General features: G+C 36.0%; 1 protein-coding gene and 1 pseudogene across 1 annotated transcript; both read right to left on the bottom strand.

Moving 5' to 3' along the window:
- Positions 1 to 5: 5 nt before the first annotated feature.
- Positions 6 to 674, bottom strand: LOC134267440 (uncharacterized; the record flags this gene model as incomplete). Its single annotated transcript, XM_062749653.1, has 1 exon — positions 6 to 674. A coding segment is annotated over exon 1 (669 nt), but the record flags the coding sequence as incomplete, so codon positions are not given.
- Positions 675 to 5,948: 5,274 nt separating this feature from the next.
- LOC134267439 (uncharacterized) lies at positions 5,949 to 7,832 on the bottom strand (annotated as a pseudogene).
- Between the last annotated feature and the right edge of the window lie 11,254 nt (positions 7,833 to 19,086).

The raw sequence follows: 19,086 nt of genomic DNA, 5'->3' as shown, positions 1-19,086 counted from the left end.
TCTACTGTACCGTATCCGGGAGTAATCGAGACGTACACTCCCCCTCCTATATGACATTTCATTTCTTCGTCTGTTCTGTTGTGCAGATGATTTTGGATATCTGGAAGAATGGATTCAAACCTCAACCATCTGGGTAATGGAAATGTTACTCCCTTCTTTGTGGGTATCAGACCATTGTTGGCTGCTGTAAACTGACGGATGTGTATATTGATCCTGTCTTTGAAAGACACGGCTGTGAGGAAAAGTTCACCATCCAGATTGATTCTGCATCGCTCATCTTGAGATATTTGTCGTGCTACAGAATCACTCTTTGGTTTGCTTTCAGCATACTGATTTTTGGCCGTGTTTACAGCTAAGGATCTGGCCATAGCTAATTTCTTATCGGACTCGGACATGGTATCTTCGCTGTCAGTGAGAAGCTTGGATAAATCTGTTTGGCCGGCTTTCATCAGCGCCATTCGGAGACCCCTAAAGGCCTTCTGTCCTCTCCGAAGAATGATGCTGAGTAGTTTTCTGTTCTGATCGTAATTGGTCTTCTCAGTCTCAATTTGTTGCTTCATTTCGTCTGTGATAATGTTAGAGTCATAAAGATGTCTGGCAACCGTGGAGGTCCTTATTTTCTTTACCAGGGTCGAATAGTTCTTTTTTATAACATCCTGCTGGTTTTGCTCCATGTCTGTTGAAACGATGTTATGCCTAGTAAGATCGGCTTAGATCTGATGAAAAATGTTTATAATCACTACGTTTTATAGCAAATTATCACGTGGGTTGGTTGACCGTAGACGGTCCTAGGAGTGGTGCCCTCAGATGGCCCTACGAGGGATGCCCGCAGACGGCCCTTACAGTGGTGCCTGCAGACGGCTCTAAAAGGGGTGCCCTCATGCGGACCCATGACGTCATTGACCCTGACAAAAACACCAGCCAAACATTCTACAATCCTTTTTTCTGAGTTACTTTACAAACTTTATAACTGATTTTGTGCTTTCAAAATAGATTCGTCCATATGATCTACATATGTTTTCAGGTATTGCCACTGTTTTTTAGTCAAGGTAATACCTTCGTCGCCCGGTTTTCCGGAATAAAACCGTCTTATGTCAATCTGTATGGTTTCGTTGTCACATATCATAGCGTATACGTCGTTGGAAAGCGGGTACCGATCCACGTAAGAGCAAGTTTTATGCATATCTTTTTCACTGACAATAGCACACAGAGAAATGAAAAGTCCAATCACCATAAAACTAGGTATCATGATTCCAATATTCTTTTTCAATTTCTCTTTTAACATATCTTTAACACTATCACTTTTTAGAATTTCCATCACAATCATTTGCTCAGCCATCTTAAATAAAAATGGTTTTGCTCAAACTTTGCAAGCCGATTTATATAGAGAACTCGTATGATGTCATTCTCTTTAGGGTCTTTTTTCGTCACAACTTTCCGTTTTACTAAAATCAATATCGTTCAGGTCCTCAGCTGTCTCTGATGTCCAAGATTGATCTCAGACATTTTTATGTCGTTTAATTTTAAATGTAGGATTGTTGACAATAATATTTCGGCGTGTTCAATTCTCCTTTTAAAATGTGCTCTATCTATAGCATACTGCATCCATATTCCTTTCCGTTCTTCAAGTGGTATTGATATAATTTGTACATGATTGTCAAATTGAACTTTCTTTTGCATTTTGTTCATCTTTAACACTCTACATTACTGATTACAGACAGTATTTTTTAGGCATAACCCGACGTTTCAATAGGTATTCATTTGTTCCCCAGCAATCTGCAACATCATATCCTTCTCTCATTTTCTGCTTAAAATCAGTAATACAATCTTCTTTTTTATCAAACCATTTGCTCTCTAAAAGTGTCCATTTTTTTTCATCTCTTCTGATACAATTCCATGCTAAAACTTTCCACTTGTACTGTGTGTTGCTATCACCCATGGTTAAAAATAAGATGTTTATGTATTGTTGAATACTTATATATATAAGAGTGGTGTCATTAAACAGCCTTTGGAGTAGTGCCCTCAGACGGCCCTAAGCGTAGTGCCCTCAGACGGGGGTGCCCGCAGACGGCCCTAAGAGGGGGTGCCCTCAAACGGCCCTAACAGGGGGTGCCCTCAGACGGCCCTAAGAGGGGGTGCCCTCAGACGGCCCTAAGAGGGGGTGCCCGTAAAGTGCCCTCAGACTACCCCCTTTACTACTCAAAACTATCATTTGTTACAATGGAATTGTTGTGTTTTATCAAAGAAGAAGGATGTTATTACACCTTCTCAAACTGACCACCCTTGTAGTACTTGAGTAAATCAGCGTAATAACAAACTAAACAGATTTCTTATAAAAAGTCTTTTATTAAAACTCGACCAGTACTGAACCCTCACTCTATACGAATCCCCCCTCCCTCAAAAATCATGAACAACAAAACTGGAGAGGTGAGGTGGGGATACATGTATGCAAGATTTCCGATAACCTATTTTGAATGCAGACTTTGCTGTGAGGAGCGAAATGTGTCCTATATATGCTACACTTGCAAGAAAATAGCGTGTTGCATGCCATGTTTTCGGCGACTAAAGAAGTCCCTTGGCTGTCCTCTCTGCAGGAGCACAACAACACCTGGTAAATTATTATGATTGTTAATTAGTGTACAGAAGCGTGAAATAGATGTTTCCCTTTTTTAAATTTTGTTGTTATTTTTTTTTTCTATCTCTTTCAGACGCTGCTTCAATTTAAATTTCAGTAAAGCAATTGGGGGGGGGGGTCATTCTACCTTTTCCTTTTTAAGAGTATATTTATTACACTATATTTATATACACTATATTTATATAAATATAATATTTTTTACTTCTCCTTGGCCATTGGAGGTGTCTAATATGTTTATTTTTAACTCGCGTTTGATCATACATAATGGGAAGGGGGAGGGGATCAAAGAAAAAAAAACCCTATAATTAATTAATCTTTTCTTTAACTGTGTTATCTCTCGATGTTTGTATATTCGCATTAAAGAATTAAGTCTTGGAATACAATTGAGGTTTAAGGGCTACTAAAAATCCAACACTAAAACCATCTTTTTTTTTAAAAAAAAACGTAATAAGAATACTTTTCTTCAGTAAAATCAGTGTTAATCTATATAAAATCTCACGATTTAGTATTTTTTAAATAAATAAAACGTAATACTTTTACTAGAATAAAGTCGTAATGTTCAGCAAACTCGATTCAAGGCTGTGTTAACTATGAATCGTGTATAATCATTCTTACTACAGACGTATATACACATTGCGTAATGTCCCCATCGTGCAGCTGGTCTGCTACGCGAGGGGACAGTCTTCGAGTTACATCAAAGGCGCCGCTAGCGCCTGGGTGACTCGACTTTCTCAAGGGGGGGCAAAGGAATGGAATTCTTCAACTACCTGACTTTGACCTTCTACGGAATCAAATAATTTAAGTAACATACAACTAAGATTTATTGTTTTAATATTTATGACATTTTTAATCGTTAATTAATCATTTTTCTTTGTAAATAATTATTTTTCTTAACCTTGGGGCAACTTTACCAATATGGACACTTCCACTGGTCAAGGACTAGTTCCATTTTACTAATCAGGGATGCTGAACATCTATTATTAGTTTTAAAAACTATGTTTGTACATAATAATCAATTTTTCCCCACTATTATTCTAAATACAATTATACCCTTAGTTATCAACTGTTAGAATTTATTTTGGGGGGAAAACAATCATGACTTCGTAATTTAAATGACCATTCCACCCCTAATTGGAATGTGTCATTATTTATTATATAAGAGATGAAAGAAAAAAAATCGCCATCTTAATTCCAAATTCGAAGACTTCAAGAGGCACGATGTTCATGTTGATAGCTATTCTGGTGATACAAGTTGGTGCGGGGTGACAGAGGGGGTAGTGCAGTGTCGGGACTGGAGGGAGTTTGAAGGGGGAACTACGTCATGGCCAACGTTCTCATCCTGGAGAGGGCCATAGGAGAGATACACCTTGAGGACTATCCAGCACTGACCAGGCTGATCATCCACGACCAACAAGCCAGTTGCAACGACATATCAGCAAACCCCTGGACGACGTTCCGCATAGGCTCCCGCACTTGTCAGGTAATTATATTTTATATATATATATATTTAGTTTTGTTATCTATGTCATAAAAAAACAATAATTTTAATTCTCAAAAAAAAACTTGTAAGGGAAATATATCGTTAAGAATTTTCAATTTAATTGATGTTATTTTTAAAAAATTTAAAAAAAAAAGTAAATTAAAATTGAAATTTATGTTTCTATCTCTTTTTTCAACCCAAAGACGTAGCAATGACCACCCTAAGAACTGTTCAATTGGCAGCTTTTACCTTCAGTAAGTTTTGAATTGAAAAATAAATAAATTTTATTAAATAGTATAAAGAATTATTTAAATTACTTTTACATAAAATTTGTTTCTAAAGCCACCCTTTGTTTATTTAGACACACCTTGGATATATGTCATCCTTGGAGGGACGGGTGTAGTGATACTTATATTCATGGGGATGATCGTTTGTATGGTTAAAAGAAGGTGCCAGAGGAGACGGGTGGATCTCGAATCTCAATCCCTAACAGAATTCGATGCAGTTCTCATACGGGATTTCAAGTGTGATTAACTTTTTTTTAGTGATCATTCTAACGGTTTGTGTAAAGAGAAGCGGCCATGAAGTACTCGTGCGAGCCCCCACACCTCCCCCATTCATGTCAGCGTCACTCAGACGCTCAACCAGACAAAGGAGCCCACCCATCAGACCGTCATATTGATTTGTATTTGTCAAGATATTTTTTCATAAACTTGTTGATTTTTTTTTTGAAATTATGTATTTAATAAACGAAATATAAATATTTGAATTATTTGTAATTTTTGTATTATTGTGACAGTGGTTCTTTTGTAAATTTTGAGTACAATTGCTACAGTCTGTTTCAACCGTTTACAGAATTGAAAATGAAAGAAAAAGTGAGCTAGCTCACATACCCCACGCTCCCCCAAAACTTGACGGTGAAGCACATAATGAAAGGCACATTGCACTTTAAATACATAGTATAGATCAAAAAGGGCAATAATTGCAAAAAAATCTTCACATCAAAATGTCTTACATATGAGGACATTTAAATGTGGAATGAAGTTTCTAGATAAATAATTGAATCAAAATTTCTTGGCATTATGCAAATCCAAACATTAATTTGAAGTGGTTGGGGGGAGAGAGAAATTTTCTGGAATAACAGGCAAAACTCTTTGGGATAAAATAAACTATGTACAACAGTTTAAGAGGAGTGGTGCTGACAAACTGTTCATCTCTATATTTTGAATATAGCCAAAAAGTCTAAGTTGGAAAGTGTGGAAATTCCCGGAAAAATAATGGAATCGGTATTTCCTGGTGAAATGCACATCTAAATATTGTGTCCTAAACACCTGCAAAGTTTGACGAAATTCTGTGCAGCGGTTTATGAGGAGTTGCGCTGACAAACTGTTCATCTCTATATTCAAGGTATGGCCAAATGCCTAAGTTAAAAAGGGCGGAAATTCCCAGAAAAAAATAAAGGAATCGGAATTTCCTGGTAAAATGCACATCTACATATTGTGTCCTAAATACCTGCAAAGTTTGACGAAATTCTGTGCAGCGGTTTATGAGGAGTTGCGCTGACAAACTGTTCATCTCTATATTTAAGGTATGGACAAATGCCTAAGTTATAAAGTGCGGAAATTCCCGGTAAAAATAATGGAATCGGAATTTCCTGGTAATATGCACATCTACACATTGTGTCCTAAATTCCTGCAAAGTTTGACGAAATTCTGTGCAGCGGTTTATGAGGACTTGCGCTGACAAAAAAAGAGGACTGACTGACGGACTTACTGACGGGTCAAAAACATTATACCTCCCGCAACTAGTTGCGTGGGGTATAAAAAAGACAGGTTGAAACTTAAAACATTTTAATTTTCACAAAAATGGCAAACATTTAACTTCCGGAGGATTCTCCTCCCTGCCACCTCCTTTCTCAGCGCCTCCAGACTTGCTTAAATTCTCTCCAGGCGCTGGTGAATACCCTCCTCCTGGATGGTCTGGAAAAGATAAATGATATTGTAATGAAAAGGACTAGAAAACTTAAGGATGTAAAAAAACAAAGGAAACAACTGAGACCTGTATTTTCTAAAGAAAAAAATTATGACTACGAGCACAAAAAAGAAATTAGCAGAATTAAATTTGGTCGTAGTCGTAAGTTCTTTTTTTATAAAACAGGTCCTCTAGAAGTTCATGATTAGATCATCCTTAAAATAATGTTTACTTGTGCCTTCCAGACTCAATTTTTTTTTAAAATATTTGTGACAAGATAAAAGGAATAAAGAATATATATATATATTTCGTTTTATCTGGAACATAGGAATATTGAGTTGGTCGGGAAAGCACAGTAAAACAATTCCAAAGATGACCTTACATGAAATACATTAACCAGTGTCGGATCCAGGAATTTCGCAACAAGAGGGTACAGTAAAAGGTAGGGAGTGGGGGGTTGTAATGAAGCCCCTCCTCCCCGGTAGGGTTATTTAGACCATGGTCCTGATGGGGGTTCGGGGTGGAATCCCTCAGAAAATTACACTTTTTTAACATATAAGAAATGTTATTCCTTAATTTTTTTTAGAATAATGAAAATATATTAGTTATATGTAACTATAAAATTCAAAACGTTGGGGGGGGGGGGATCCGTTGTCGGGTAACAGGAAACAAGACTATTTCTTATTTTGGCCTTATTTGTTAAATATAAAAGGTGTGCTTAGACCTTATTCCGTTAGTAGTAACACTTGGATCCGTTGTTTACTTTCGGATAACACATGACGAATTCAGTCATGACCCGGAAAAAAAGATTATCCATGTAAAATAATGTAATGCATGTGTATGATTAATGATGTACTATAAGACTGAAGAAAATGTACTTATAGTCTAATTAGGTGTTCGATGTCATTTGATTGAACGACTGTGAATTAAGCAGGCATTTTGTGCTATATGTAATAAGTCGTTTTGTCACAACTCTACTTTCAAGCGACATTGTAAAAATGTACACGAAAAAATAAATAGCTTTCGTTGTGATATTTGTGGAAAGGTCCTAAATCGCAAAGACAATTACGATCGTCATGTAAGAGTGTGCAAAGCAGAATTTAAATGCTTTTACTGCGACAATACTTTTAAGTTTTCATCGCATCGCACATTACATGTCCATAAGGAGCAAAAGGATATATTATTTAAGTGTGATAACTGCTGCACTGAATTCTCGGACGAGGGAAAGTATCAAAGACACCAGCAGACATGCAAGGTATAGTATCACATTTTGAAAATCGTTCTTGATGAAAATATAAGACATATATGTACCGTATCTGCAGGACTTTTCGGAGACGCTACAGGTGTGTGGACTGCGCATGCCTCATCCCCAGCCTCCGGGGAGAAGTTAATTCGTCTCCTCACCTACAAAAAAATCCATATTTACAGTTTTTATTGTTAATTTTTATGACTGTATTTATAATTCATTAACATTCGTTGTTTAATCGATAGTTTATATATTAGATTTCTTTGTTGATCGTAGAAGTACTAAATCATATATTTACAATTTAAAAATAGAAAATCAGAAAAATCAAAATGATATAAACATACCTGGCGAAATCTAGCCCCTCTAGGGGTTGAATCTATGACAATCACTCTTGAATTGAGCCACACATCATTGGTCTGAAATGAAACGAAAAAATAATGAAAGGTGTTTACTTTTATAAGGTTTGATGATATAGCTTTACATGTACATGTACCACTCATTCGTTTAACATTGAATTTGACAGTAGCGGTAAATATTAGTGTAACGAACTTAGCATTTGATTATGATTCTTTTTACTTGTTGGGATGTTTTCATCCTCAAAATAGTTCAAAGTATAAAATCTTTATTTTCAATAAATATAGATGAAATATAAGTTATAACTAATAATAGGTCATCCTAACTTTATAAAATGTTATAGGTATCATTTTGAGTATGTCGGTATTTAAAAACATTCATTCGAGTATATACTCTCTTTTTCAAAAAAATATATTAAAACAAGGTGCTGTAAAAAACAAATTACATTACGTATTTCTTGTTATGTTTTCTACCCCAGTACCAGCAGTAATCGAATATGACCTGGCCCTCACCAAAAAGTTTAGGGGAAAGTTTTCCAGTTAAAGCTTTAAAGCCAGACTCGGGTAGAATCTTTTTCAGGTAAGAGTCTTCCAATTGATATTCCTTCTTGCGGTGTTGGATCTGAAGGTTTATCGTCGCTCCTGGGTTGTATTTGAAGGATATGGCGCTGTTCCGCGAGATGTCAGTAAGCACATTTGTATTTGCTTACACAGTCTTTTACTGCAACACCATGTAGACTGTATATGGTAGTTAAAAATAAGATGACTGAAAGTTATGTTTTTTATCTCTAGACACCAAATCAAGCCCGGTCACCACGTCAGTTTCCAGTCCTGCAGCCATTTCGAGTGACACTTCTGATCATTTGGCTGAAGGTAGATATGAAGTGGCAAAAATACATTAAAATAAACTGGTTTAATTTTAAGATAATATCATTATATGTAATTATGTAGTGGTAATGTATGTAAACTTTAAGATTAATCATATGTTTTTATGTAATACAAGTAAAGTGTATGTTCTGTAGGGTAGTAGTTTGTTACTGAACAAAATATCATAGTATTACATTTTTAACATGTAAGATAGGTAAAAAAAAAATTCCATGAGGTACAAATTAAATAAACCAAAATTGTTTCAGTTATAACACAGGTGATAATGGATGTTTGATAATGGTAGTGGTACTATGTTAGATTCTTTGGAAAATTCGTTGTGGTGGTCGAGAGACAACATTTGTTCTAGATATTGAGACCCCATCAGAGGATTCAGAGCCCAACCCGTTGTTGCCTGCATCGCCTGTATCTACCTCCCAACGAGGTCTTCCGAGCAAGTTTGCCATTGCTTCAACCAGGATTACCCGTGGCTCTTTGTTCGTCCGAATATAAATTAATTATACTCTAATAATAACAAACAACCATAACTGTAGGAATGCTGCTCGCTAGAACATAGAATAAAACAAAGGGCTAGGATTGAAAAGTACATTGTATTCACTATTTGTATTGTAAAGTATTCAATATTTGTTTGACAAAAAGATTTTTTGTAACTTTTATTCTATGTTTATTGAATCTTTAATATAATTAGCCCTGGAAATATCACATTTTACATCCATCTTCCATGAATCTTGATCAACGGTCTGAAACATTGTTCACTAAGGAGACGATGCAGTCCGAATAATTTTGGATTCACACCAGGACCTTCTCTTTTTAAAGCTTCAAGTAAGATCTCTCGCACACGAGAAATGGAATGGACAGAGCCGTCAAACACTTTGAAGCTGGAGATGTGCATACCTGAAACAAAGTAAGTAAGGGAATTATTTCAAAACAAAATCAAAGACTCTCTCCATGAAAGGTGTGACTAGGTTATTTAGAAACCTTCAATGAGGTATTAGCAGAAGATATATTTTTTAGAAGGAAAAAGCTAAGTAACTATTCACAGACGTGAAACACATGAAAATGGCAAAACCAGAACAGGTCATCAAAATTTTGGATCCTATAATGAAAACAGAATTCAACATTTCTAAGGAAACAACAGTTTCAAAAAAGTTTTTAACGAACTTTGGCTTTTACTACCTGCTGAAAGTGGTAAGGAGTGGGGATTATTAAACGAGAACGATCAATTCTCGGTATGCTGCTTCAGGGAAGACCCTGAAGTTTTTTTGGCAAGCAATCATAGAGGAAAAATAACAATAGTTTAGACAAGAGAGCAGGCTCTTAAATTAAAGGAAGGTTAATGCCTGAAACTAATCAAAGCACAAGTTTGGCTTTCCAGAAAGCCTTAAATGTCATCTCATTGGCTCCATCTGTGTAAAAGATTAAACAGTGGAATGTAACATTTTTCTATTAAAGACAGAATATTATTATTATTATTTTTAAGGGAATGGTAATTAGATATTGAACAGGAAAAGGGGTAGCTTTCAAACTCCAAATTAGTATGTTGTAGATGGGAAGGGAAGGTTTAAAGTTTTTGATTTTTTCTGAAAAATCATTTATTTGGAGAAGACAGGACTATACTAAAAGAAAAAGTATGGATAAGGGAGATGACTAGCAGTGAACATGCATTTACAACAGTGAAAGGTTAAAGGGCCGGGCTGGTACTCAGATTTGAAGAAAATTTTATTTTTCTGAAATATTCTAAATAACATCACGATTCATGCTTAAGCATTTCACACTGATCTATATATAAATCGTGTTTAGAAAACTCTATTAAATGGAAAATCCTAAAACTACTAATTTTGGGACACGTTTGATTGAAACGTATTCTCATACTTTAGTATGTGAAAGGATTATAATATTCATATAGACATGTATCTAACTTTGGAATAATTACATTTTAAAAAGAAAATTTGGATGTCAATTTAAAATACGTTAAACATAAAGGAAAAAATGAATTGGCCATTCATTTAATACCTTCGTACTATTCATATAAAATCAATGAGCAATTCATATTTTCTGAGAATTTTTTTTTTTAATCACATAATATTATTATAACTAAAAGAATTTTAGATGAATTTGTATTTGTTAATTTATTTAAAACACACTCAAGATAGTAACAACAGCTGACCAAGTTCAACTGAGCGCAATACGATCGTAAAATTTAAAAGGTATCAGATAAAATTAAACATTCACGAATTATCTGGAAAAAGTCCCACTTTGCCAACCCTAAATTTACGACTGTTTTAGGAATACATTTTAATTTTGGCTTCATTTCAATAAAGTATAAAAGGTGATTTGATTACTTTTTTGCTATTAATACAATTGAAAATTGTATAAAAAATGATTGCAAGTTCTTTTATTATACCGGGTTATATGATTAAAAAGAAAACTGTAAACATTCAAGAAAATACTCGATCATAATCTTTATGAGTTTTTTTCCAATGCTCGACGTTTTTCAAATATATTCTTGTCTCTTCTTGTATTGTTTTCTGTGGGAAAATGGCAATAAATTATAGAATGACAGCCATAAAAAAGTTTTCGACATCAATTCATAGCAGTTTATAGTACTAAATGTAAATGTATTGACTTTGATGTTGTTTTTCTGTTAATTCTTGGATCCACGCCTCAGCAGATCATTTGTGATTCAACGCGCTGACCTAGTTAGGATATTCGATCTGGTGTAGATCATTTACGCAGTAGCCTACATGTAAACATGTAGGCCTAGATAATTAAATAAGTACATATTTTTTGAACACCATGCAAACAACCAGCAGGCAATATTGTGTGTCCGGCCCTCTGTGATTCCTGTGCAGCCCTTTTTCTTTTTCAATGTTTGGATCGCTCATTGTTTACCGCTCTATATTTAGAAAATCGCATCATCATCAAAGTGACCACTCGGTGCTCCTCGGATAGTTCTTGCCCCGCACGAGCGTAATCATCCGAGGCTTACCGATTTTTAATGGCTGCTTACACTGGGACCTCACATCCGGAAATCAAACTTAATGTGTCATCTCTCGTGAGAGATGACAATCAGTTACACCGCAATATGATGTAGAATTGAAAAATGACACCATTGTACGTATAGTCTTTTGTTTCAAACCAGCTACACACCTGAACCTGGGGCCATGAATTTCACTATTTTGGTAGAGGACTGAATGCTGCTGTTAGGACGGGGCACTATTAAAAATACATTTATTCTTTGAAAATCTTCTTCTCTGCTTCTGTGTGTTATTTAAAATAACTAAGTGCATCTTAATGATAAGTCAGAGTGTCTCTTTTAAAAGTGTGCATTTATGGCCCAGGGGTCTGTCTTAGGGTTGGGCTCTATTGATTAAATACTGAATATGCATTATCAATACAATAACTTAAATAAAACACAATTTTTACGTCCTCTGTTTTCGAAAAAAAAACAACATATAATGGTATATCAAATAATTTTTCAATATTTTTTTTTAATAAGTAATATTCCATAACTCCTCATTCCAATCTTATTTAATATTTCTTAATATCTAGATGGGTTTCATTAAATTTTAAAGAAATATTTCTTGATTCACAATAAATGTTAAACTTTGATTTAATAGAAATGTTTCTTTAATATGTCATTTTAATGCTTACTTTACAGTCATCCTCTTTATCTTTGTTTCAACTGGAATAATCTATTTTAAGACTATATATATCATCAGGTATTTCAAATACAATTCTCAGATAATGGATACAAGCTTCAATTTATCGAATGAAGAGGTCAGACTCAGAGATAATATCCTCCTGTATTAACATTACAAGAAGCTGCAGGTGTAGCACTAAACTGCAGGCTCTCCATTGGGCCTGCAGAAATAGTTCATGTATGTATTTTCAATTTGTTTATACAAAATATCTAGCTATAATACACAAGGTAAAAACTTGAAGTATTGTGAGCAATGAGCTCAATAAATGATAACACACACACGCCCTTTGATGCCTCCCATATTAATATAATGGTAGTATCCATATATTGCGGTGGAAAACCCAAAATGTGTGGCAAATCAAACAAGAGGCCCATGGGACTTATTTTCACCTGAGCATCATGCAACAACTTTCCAATGATTGAGTTTGATACATGTTTTAAACTAGACACCATGGCATTCAAAATTTAGAAAAAGGAACCATTAGTGCAGAAGACATGGAATCCATTAGGAGTTCTCTTGGATCTAAATACATGGATCAGTTAGGTTGTTTGACACTAATTCTCCATGTATTTACATCCGCCCTGCAACAGATACTGGGAAGGATGGATTGAAGCATTCAAATTCTCTTTGAAATTTGAGGTACTGTGAGCAATGAGCTCAATAAATGATAACACACAGTTTTAAACTTTTATCCACAATTATCAGAAATTAATGATTATCCAGAGATGTTTCTTACTTAAATTTGCTGATTTTCCTTCTTGACACATATTATACCACTTTACCTTAGAGATGTAAGGATTTTATTCAATACCAAATACCTTAGTTTTCCAAGCAAATTTCATGAGCTACCCATACGCCATACCATTTCCTACACATCTACAGACATGCTCCCCACAGATTTGATTTGTTGAACTGCTTAGCAGAATGTAGCATGTACATGTGTATCTATTAATTGATCTTATACCCGAATAAAGAAATATATCAACTTTCAAATGAAGAACAGATATAAAACATATTTATACTCAATTATTTTAGTAAATAAACATGAAACAATATTTCCACGCCGACCGAGAATTCAGGATGGATGTGTGAATGAATGGCAGATTTTTTACAAATATCATGTGAAATGTACTTCATGTATAAAGTTCTAAAGAATTAAAGACATTCATGTACATAATATTTTTATTCCAAGATCATATCGTGAAATAGACTACTTCTACGGGTTGGCAAGGGATCTTTTATAATGAGAATATAAATTCATACCTAATATTTATCTGTAATTTTGCAGTTTCATCAAGGATTTGGCTAAGGCCGAAAACAAGGGGAGAGTATTTCAGTGCACGATTTGCGATTTTAAACAAATCAAAAAGTACGCCATTAAGCATTTTGGAAGTTTCACCTGCCTAGGGAGAAAGTTCCTTTTACATGTAAATCATGTGACTTTGTAGCGCTGACCGAGAAAAAACTTTTGTCTCATTGTAAATGGTATGGCCTGCATAAGGGAACAAATGTTCCAGTGGAGGTTATTTGTGCTGTTGTAGCTTTTACCTGGAAGGATGATCTACTAGTCAGCTGGGAACAGGCAATTTCACTGGCATACTTGGTGAATTTTATTACCAAAAAAGAGAAGATGACTGAGGAGAAAGTGGTCCCACTGTCCTCACTTCTGGAGGAGGTGGCGGAGTTAGTTCCCCCTACGCTAGTGATGTGCCCCCCCCCCCCCCCCGAAGTGGTGGACATTTTACCCAATTGTTGGGAGAGGAGCCAGAACTAGATGCAGAGAAAGCGGATCTGATAGGGGCACTTAAGGACCTACAAGCTGAGGTGAAGAAGAAAGGTGACCGGCAGATAGAGGCAATAGTTGAGCAGACTGTTAGCGGTCAGGCAATTAACATATACCTTGACAGATTATTTATATAGTAGCGACCCAAAGAGGGGGCTTACACCTCAGCCAGAGGATAGACCTGCTACACCTATCCGGCAATAGGCCTGTGCTCCGTGGCCAAGGATGGTATCGGCCACGCCTGATTACCAGAGACAGTGCCCCACTATTCCGAAGGAACCAAAGGGAAGAAAGACGCCGGGAAAATACAACCCGTTCCGAGACATTATTTAGAAGGTCCAGATCAAGATCCAACTCTCCAGTAAAGAAGATCAAGTCAACAGTAGTCAGGTGCGATAAGAAATAGGTTTTAATATGTTAATGGGTTTTATATAAGACTGGGATGGTGCGTGGATTTTAGAACATTGTATATTAGCATAATATTAATGATTTCATGTTGATGGTATCACATGAGTCTGAAATTTTTATCGTTAAAAAAAAACAGCCCGAGCTCGAATACTGTCTGGCAAACCATGCCGTTGACAAAGCGCAATTACATTTAATTGACAGTAGGCGGAGTTGTCTCACGTTTTCAATTTTGTTCGATCATCAAATTTAATGAGGCACAGTACAGGTAGCTGTATCAAATTACGCTTTGTCATCAGTAATTGCAGTATTCAGCCTACCTGCAAATGAAGTATCGAAAATGCCTACAAAATATTATCCTTCTCTTCCCAGGTCGAAGTATATTAAGCATTGAAAAGCAGAATATGTTGAACTATTCTTTATTGTGTATCAAATGTTTATGAAAAATGCTTCAATTAAATGTAGCAATACATTGCATTATATCATTTATTTTTCATGGGGTCAAATATTTTATCATTTGATTTTAGAAAAATATATGTTTGAAGGGGTTTGATTTCAGGGTTATATAGGATATATTCTGTTATGGGTCAGAATAACCCTAAATGCCAGCAAAGATCAATCACACAGTTTTGAACTTAACAATAATTTATTTACAGTAATATACAAATCCTTAAGTTCAAACTTAGCAAAAATCTAAAAATACATACATCAGAGTGTCCGTTGCTGCACACAATGTCCCAGTGAAATAATATCCCAGTAATACCTCAATGATGCTTCTACGACAATTTGTATCTATGTATCGAATTGACAGGATATTTATACAGTATCATAAATGTAGAATATTCTAGAAGTTGTAAGTACATGATATTACTGGGAAGTTCTGGACATACACAAAGTTCAACAATGTTCTAGAAAATTACCTAACATATTGACCACTCTGGAATGTTCAAGAAACTTAATGTTACTAATAATATACATGATGAAACAATACACACCTCACAACACCTCCCCCCTTAAAAAGTTTGAATGTCAATGGAAACTTATATTGTCAAAATGAAATATATGTACATTAATACAAAATCATGCATGTTCACGATACTCTAGACAAGGCATCTGCAATAACATTGTCTTTGCCTTTGATACGCTTAATTGTTATGTTGTATTCTTGTAACAACAAACTCCATCTAGTCAGTCTTTGATTCTTGTTTGACAATTTATGCAAAAATGTCAGGGGGTTGTGATCTGTATATACAAGAATTGGATGCAAAGTAACATTCGGATAAACGTCAAAATGCTGTAAGGCTAACAACAAAGCAAGGCATTCCTTTTCAATGGTGGAATACTTTTGTTGACATTTCGTAAGTTTCTTTGAAAAATAAGAAACAACTCTATCTACCTTATCACTATGTTCTTGAAACAAAGCTGCCCCGATTCCAACATCACTAGCGTCAACAGCAAGGCATTCCTTTTCAATGGTGGAATACTTTTGTTGACATTTCGTAAGTTTCTTTGAAAAATAAGAAACAACTCTATCTACCTTATCACTATGTTCTTGAAACAAAGCTGCCCCGATTCCAACATCACTAGCGTCAACAGTAAGCTTAAATTGCTTAGAAAAATCTGGAGTTGACAGAACTGGATTGCTCATAAGGACAGATTTGATTTTATGAAAAGATTTTTCACAGTCCTTTGTCCATTCAAAATTAACCCTCTTTTGTAAAAGATTTGTAAGTGGACTTACAACTGAGGAAAAATTTGGACAAAATTTTCTGTAAAACCCAGCCATGCCCAAAAACCTCATTAACTCTTTCTTGTTTGTAGGAATCGGGAACTTTGCAATAGCTTCCACTTTAGCCATAATGGGTGTAACATAACCTTGACCTACTTTATGACCTAAATATTCTACATAAGCATGACAAAATTCACTCTTCTCAAGGTTCACAGTTAAATTTGCTTTAGCTAAAATGTCAAATAAAGCACGCATGATTCGGAGATGTTCGTCCCATGTGTCGCTGTATATGATGACATCATCGATGTAGGCCTCGCATCCCTCAAGGTCTTGAAGAAGGGAGTGAATCATCCTTTGGAATGTAGCCGGTGCGTTTTTCATGCCAAAAGGCATTACTTTATACTGGTAAAGTCCACCTGGTGTAGCAAAAGCCGATATTTCTTTTGCTCTTTCTGTTAACGGTACTTGCCAGTAGCCTTTCAACAGGTCAAATTTACTGACAAATTTGGCGTTTCCAATGCGGTCAATACAGTCATCGATTCTAAGTATTGGAAATGAATCAGTTTTGGTAACAGAATTCACCTTTCTATAGTCTGTACATAATCGGTAGGTACCGTCCTGTTTTGGTACAAGAATACACGGTGAGCTCCAATTACTTTTACTAGGTTCAACAATGTCATTGTCCAAGATGTACTGCACTTCCCTTCTTAGGTACTGCAATTTTATTGGATTGAGACGGTACGGATGTTGTTTGATAGGCAGAACGTCACTCACTATGACATCATGACAAGCTGCATTAGTTTTCTTTGGAACATCCGAAAAGATTTGATGATACTCATTCATCAAGTTTTTAACTTGTTCTTTTTGGTGAATGTTCAAATGTCCAAGTTTGGCATCCAAATTAGCCAAAACTTCTGAGTTTTTCAAACGGACACTCTGATTACAATCTTTCTCATTCATTTCTACACTCGTATCACTTTCAATACAATTTTCAACAGTCTTAGCATTGGCTAAAGTGGAAACTGGTTTTACAGAATTTCGGTCACACCTTTCAAAATACTCTTTTAACATGTTAATGTGACAAACCCGTTTCTCTTTACGTCGACCTGGTGTCTTAACTACATAGTTTACATCACTGATCTTGCTTTCAATTTCATAAGGGCAATAAAATCTGGCTTGTAAAGGATGACCAGGAATAGGTAAAAATACAAGAACCTTATCACCTGGCTTAAACACCCTATTTCTAGCATCTTTGTCATACCACATTTTCATTTTCATCTGAGAACTCTTCAAATTTTCTTGTGCTAATTGACAAGCATTGTAAAGTTTTTCTTTGAAATCAGACACATAATCTAAAAGATTAAGATCACTAGTCTCAGTCAGCCACTTTTCCTTCAACAATTTCAAAGGACCCCTAACCGTATGACCAAACACCAATTCAAAAGGACTAAACCCAATAGACTCCTGGACTGCCTCTCGTGCAGCAAATAGCACAAGATGAACCCCTTCATCCCAGTCTTTCTCATACTGGTAGCAATAGGTCTTCAGCATTGTTTTTAGGGTTTGATGAAAACGTTCTAGCGCTCCCTGGGACTCAGGATGATAAGCAGTTGATCTATATTGCCTTATACTCAACTCATGCATGACTTGCTGGAACAACCCCGACATAAAATTTGAGCCTTGATCCGACTGAATTGCCTTGGGTGTTCCTACAAGACTAAAAAACTTGGTTAGGGCCTTCACTATGCTCTTTGCCTTTATATTCCTAAGAGGTATGGCTTCAGGAAATCGAGTGGATGTACACATAATGGTAAGTAAATACTGGTTCCCAGATCTGGTCCTAGGCAAAGGTCCTACACAATCCACCAACACTCGACTAAACGGTTCTTCAAAAGCTGGAATTGGTTGGAGAGGGGCGGATGGCATCTTCTGATTCGGTTTACCTACCATCTGACAGACATGACACGACTTACAAAACTCAGAAACATCCTTCCTTAGCTTAGGCCAATAAAAATGACTCAAAATCCTATTATAAGTCTTATTGATACCTAAATGACCAGCCATAGGTGTATCATGAGCTAAACTCATGACATCTCGACGATAAGCAGCTGGGACCACTATCTGGTGAACAACACGCCACACTTCATCTGGGGAAGCATCAGGTGGTCGCCATTTATGCATAAGGATGCCATCTTTCATATAGAAGCATTCTCCAACTTTAGTAGCCTCTTCTGGTGGAAGTGCCCTCTTACTAAGTTGAATGATATCTGGGTCTTTAAGTTGTTCAGAGAGTAAACGTTCTCGGCTGAGGATGTCCTTGCCTTGGCTAACTATTGGATGCAACTCATCATCTTCACCACAAAATTTTGTTAACAGTTCTTTCTTCTCTTGCTTCTTGATATTGTGTGGTTCCATGCTTGTTTGAGTGCCATCAAGGTCAGATAAGAAAGTGTCATTCAAATCAATATCAACAGAGGAATTCGTCTCGTCAAAGGCTTGAGTATGGTCTGCCTCCATTTCTCGTCTTCTGGCCATCGCTCTAGTAACAGCACAGGCTGGATAAATGTCATCATCTTCATCATTGCACATGATATCTGGAGTGATTTTCTCACAAACTATAGGATCTGGTACAACTTTTCCACCAGCTAAATCGTTGCCTAGCAACAAAGAAATGCCTGGAACAGGAAGAGTAGGTCGAACACCTACGATAACAGGTCCAGTAACTAAATCTGACTTCAAACTAATTCTATGCAGGGGAACATCAATGACGCCTAGCTCCACACCCTGTAATAAAACTGACCCACCAGTAGAAGTCTGCTCAGACAAAGGAAGCACGCCCTCTAACAATAACGTCTGAGCAGCACCAGTATCTCTCAAAATCTGGACAGGTTTTAT

Source organism: Saccostrea cucullata, unplaced genomic scaffold (assembly GCF_032062105.1).
Source record: "Saccostrea cucullata isolate Sc308-1 unplaced genomic scaffold, CSIRO_AGI_Scuc_v1 ctg14575, whole genome shotgun sequence".
NCBI classification, from domain to species: Eukaryota; Metazoa; Mollusca; class Bivalvia; order Ostreida; family Ostreidae; genus Saccostrea; species Saccostrea cuccullata.
This window is presented reverse-complemented; position numbering and strand designations above follow the sequence as displayed.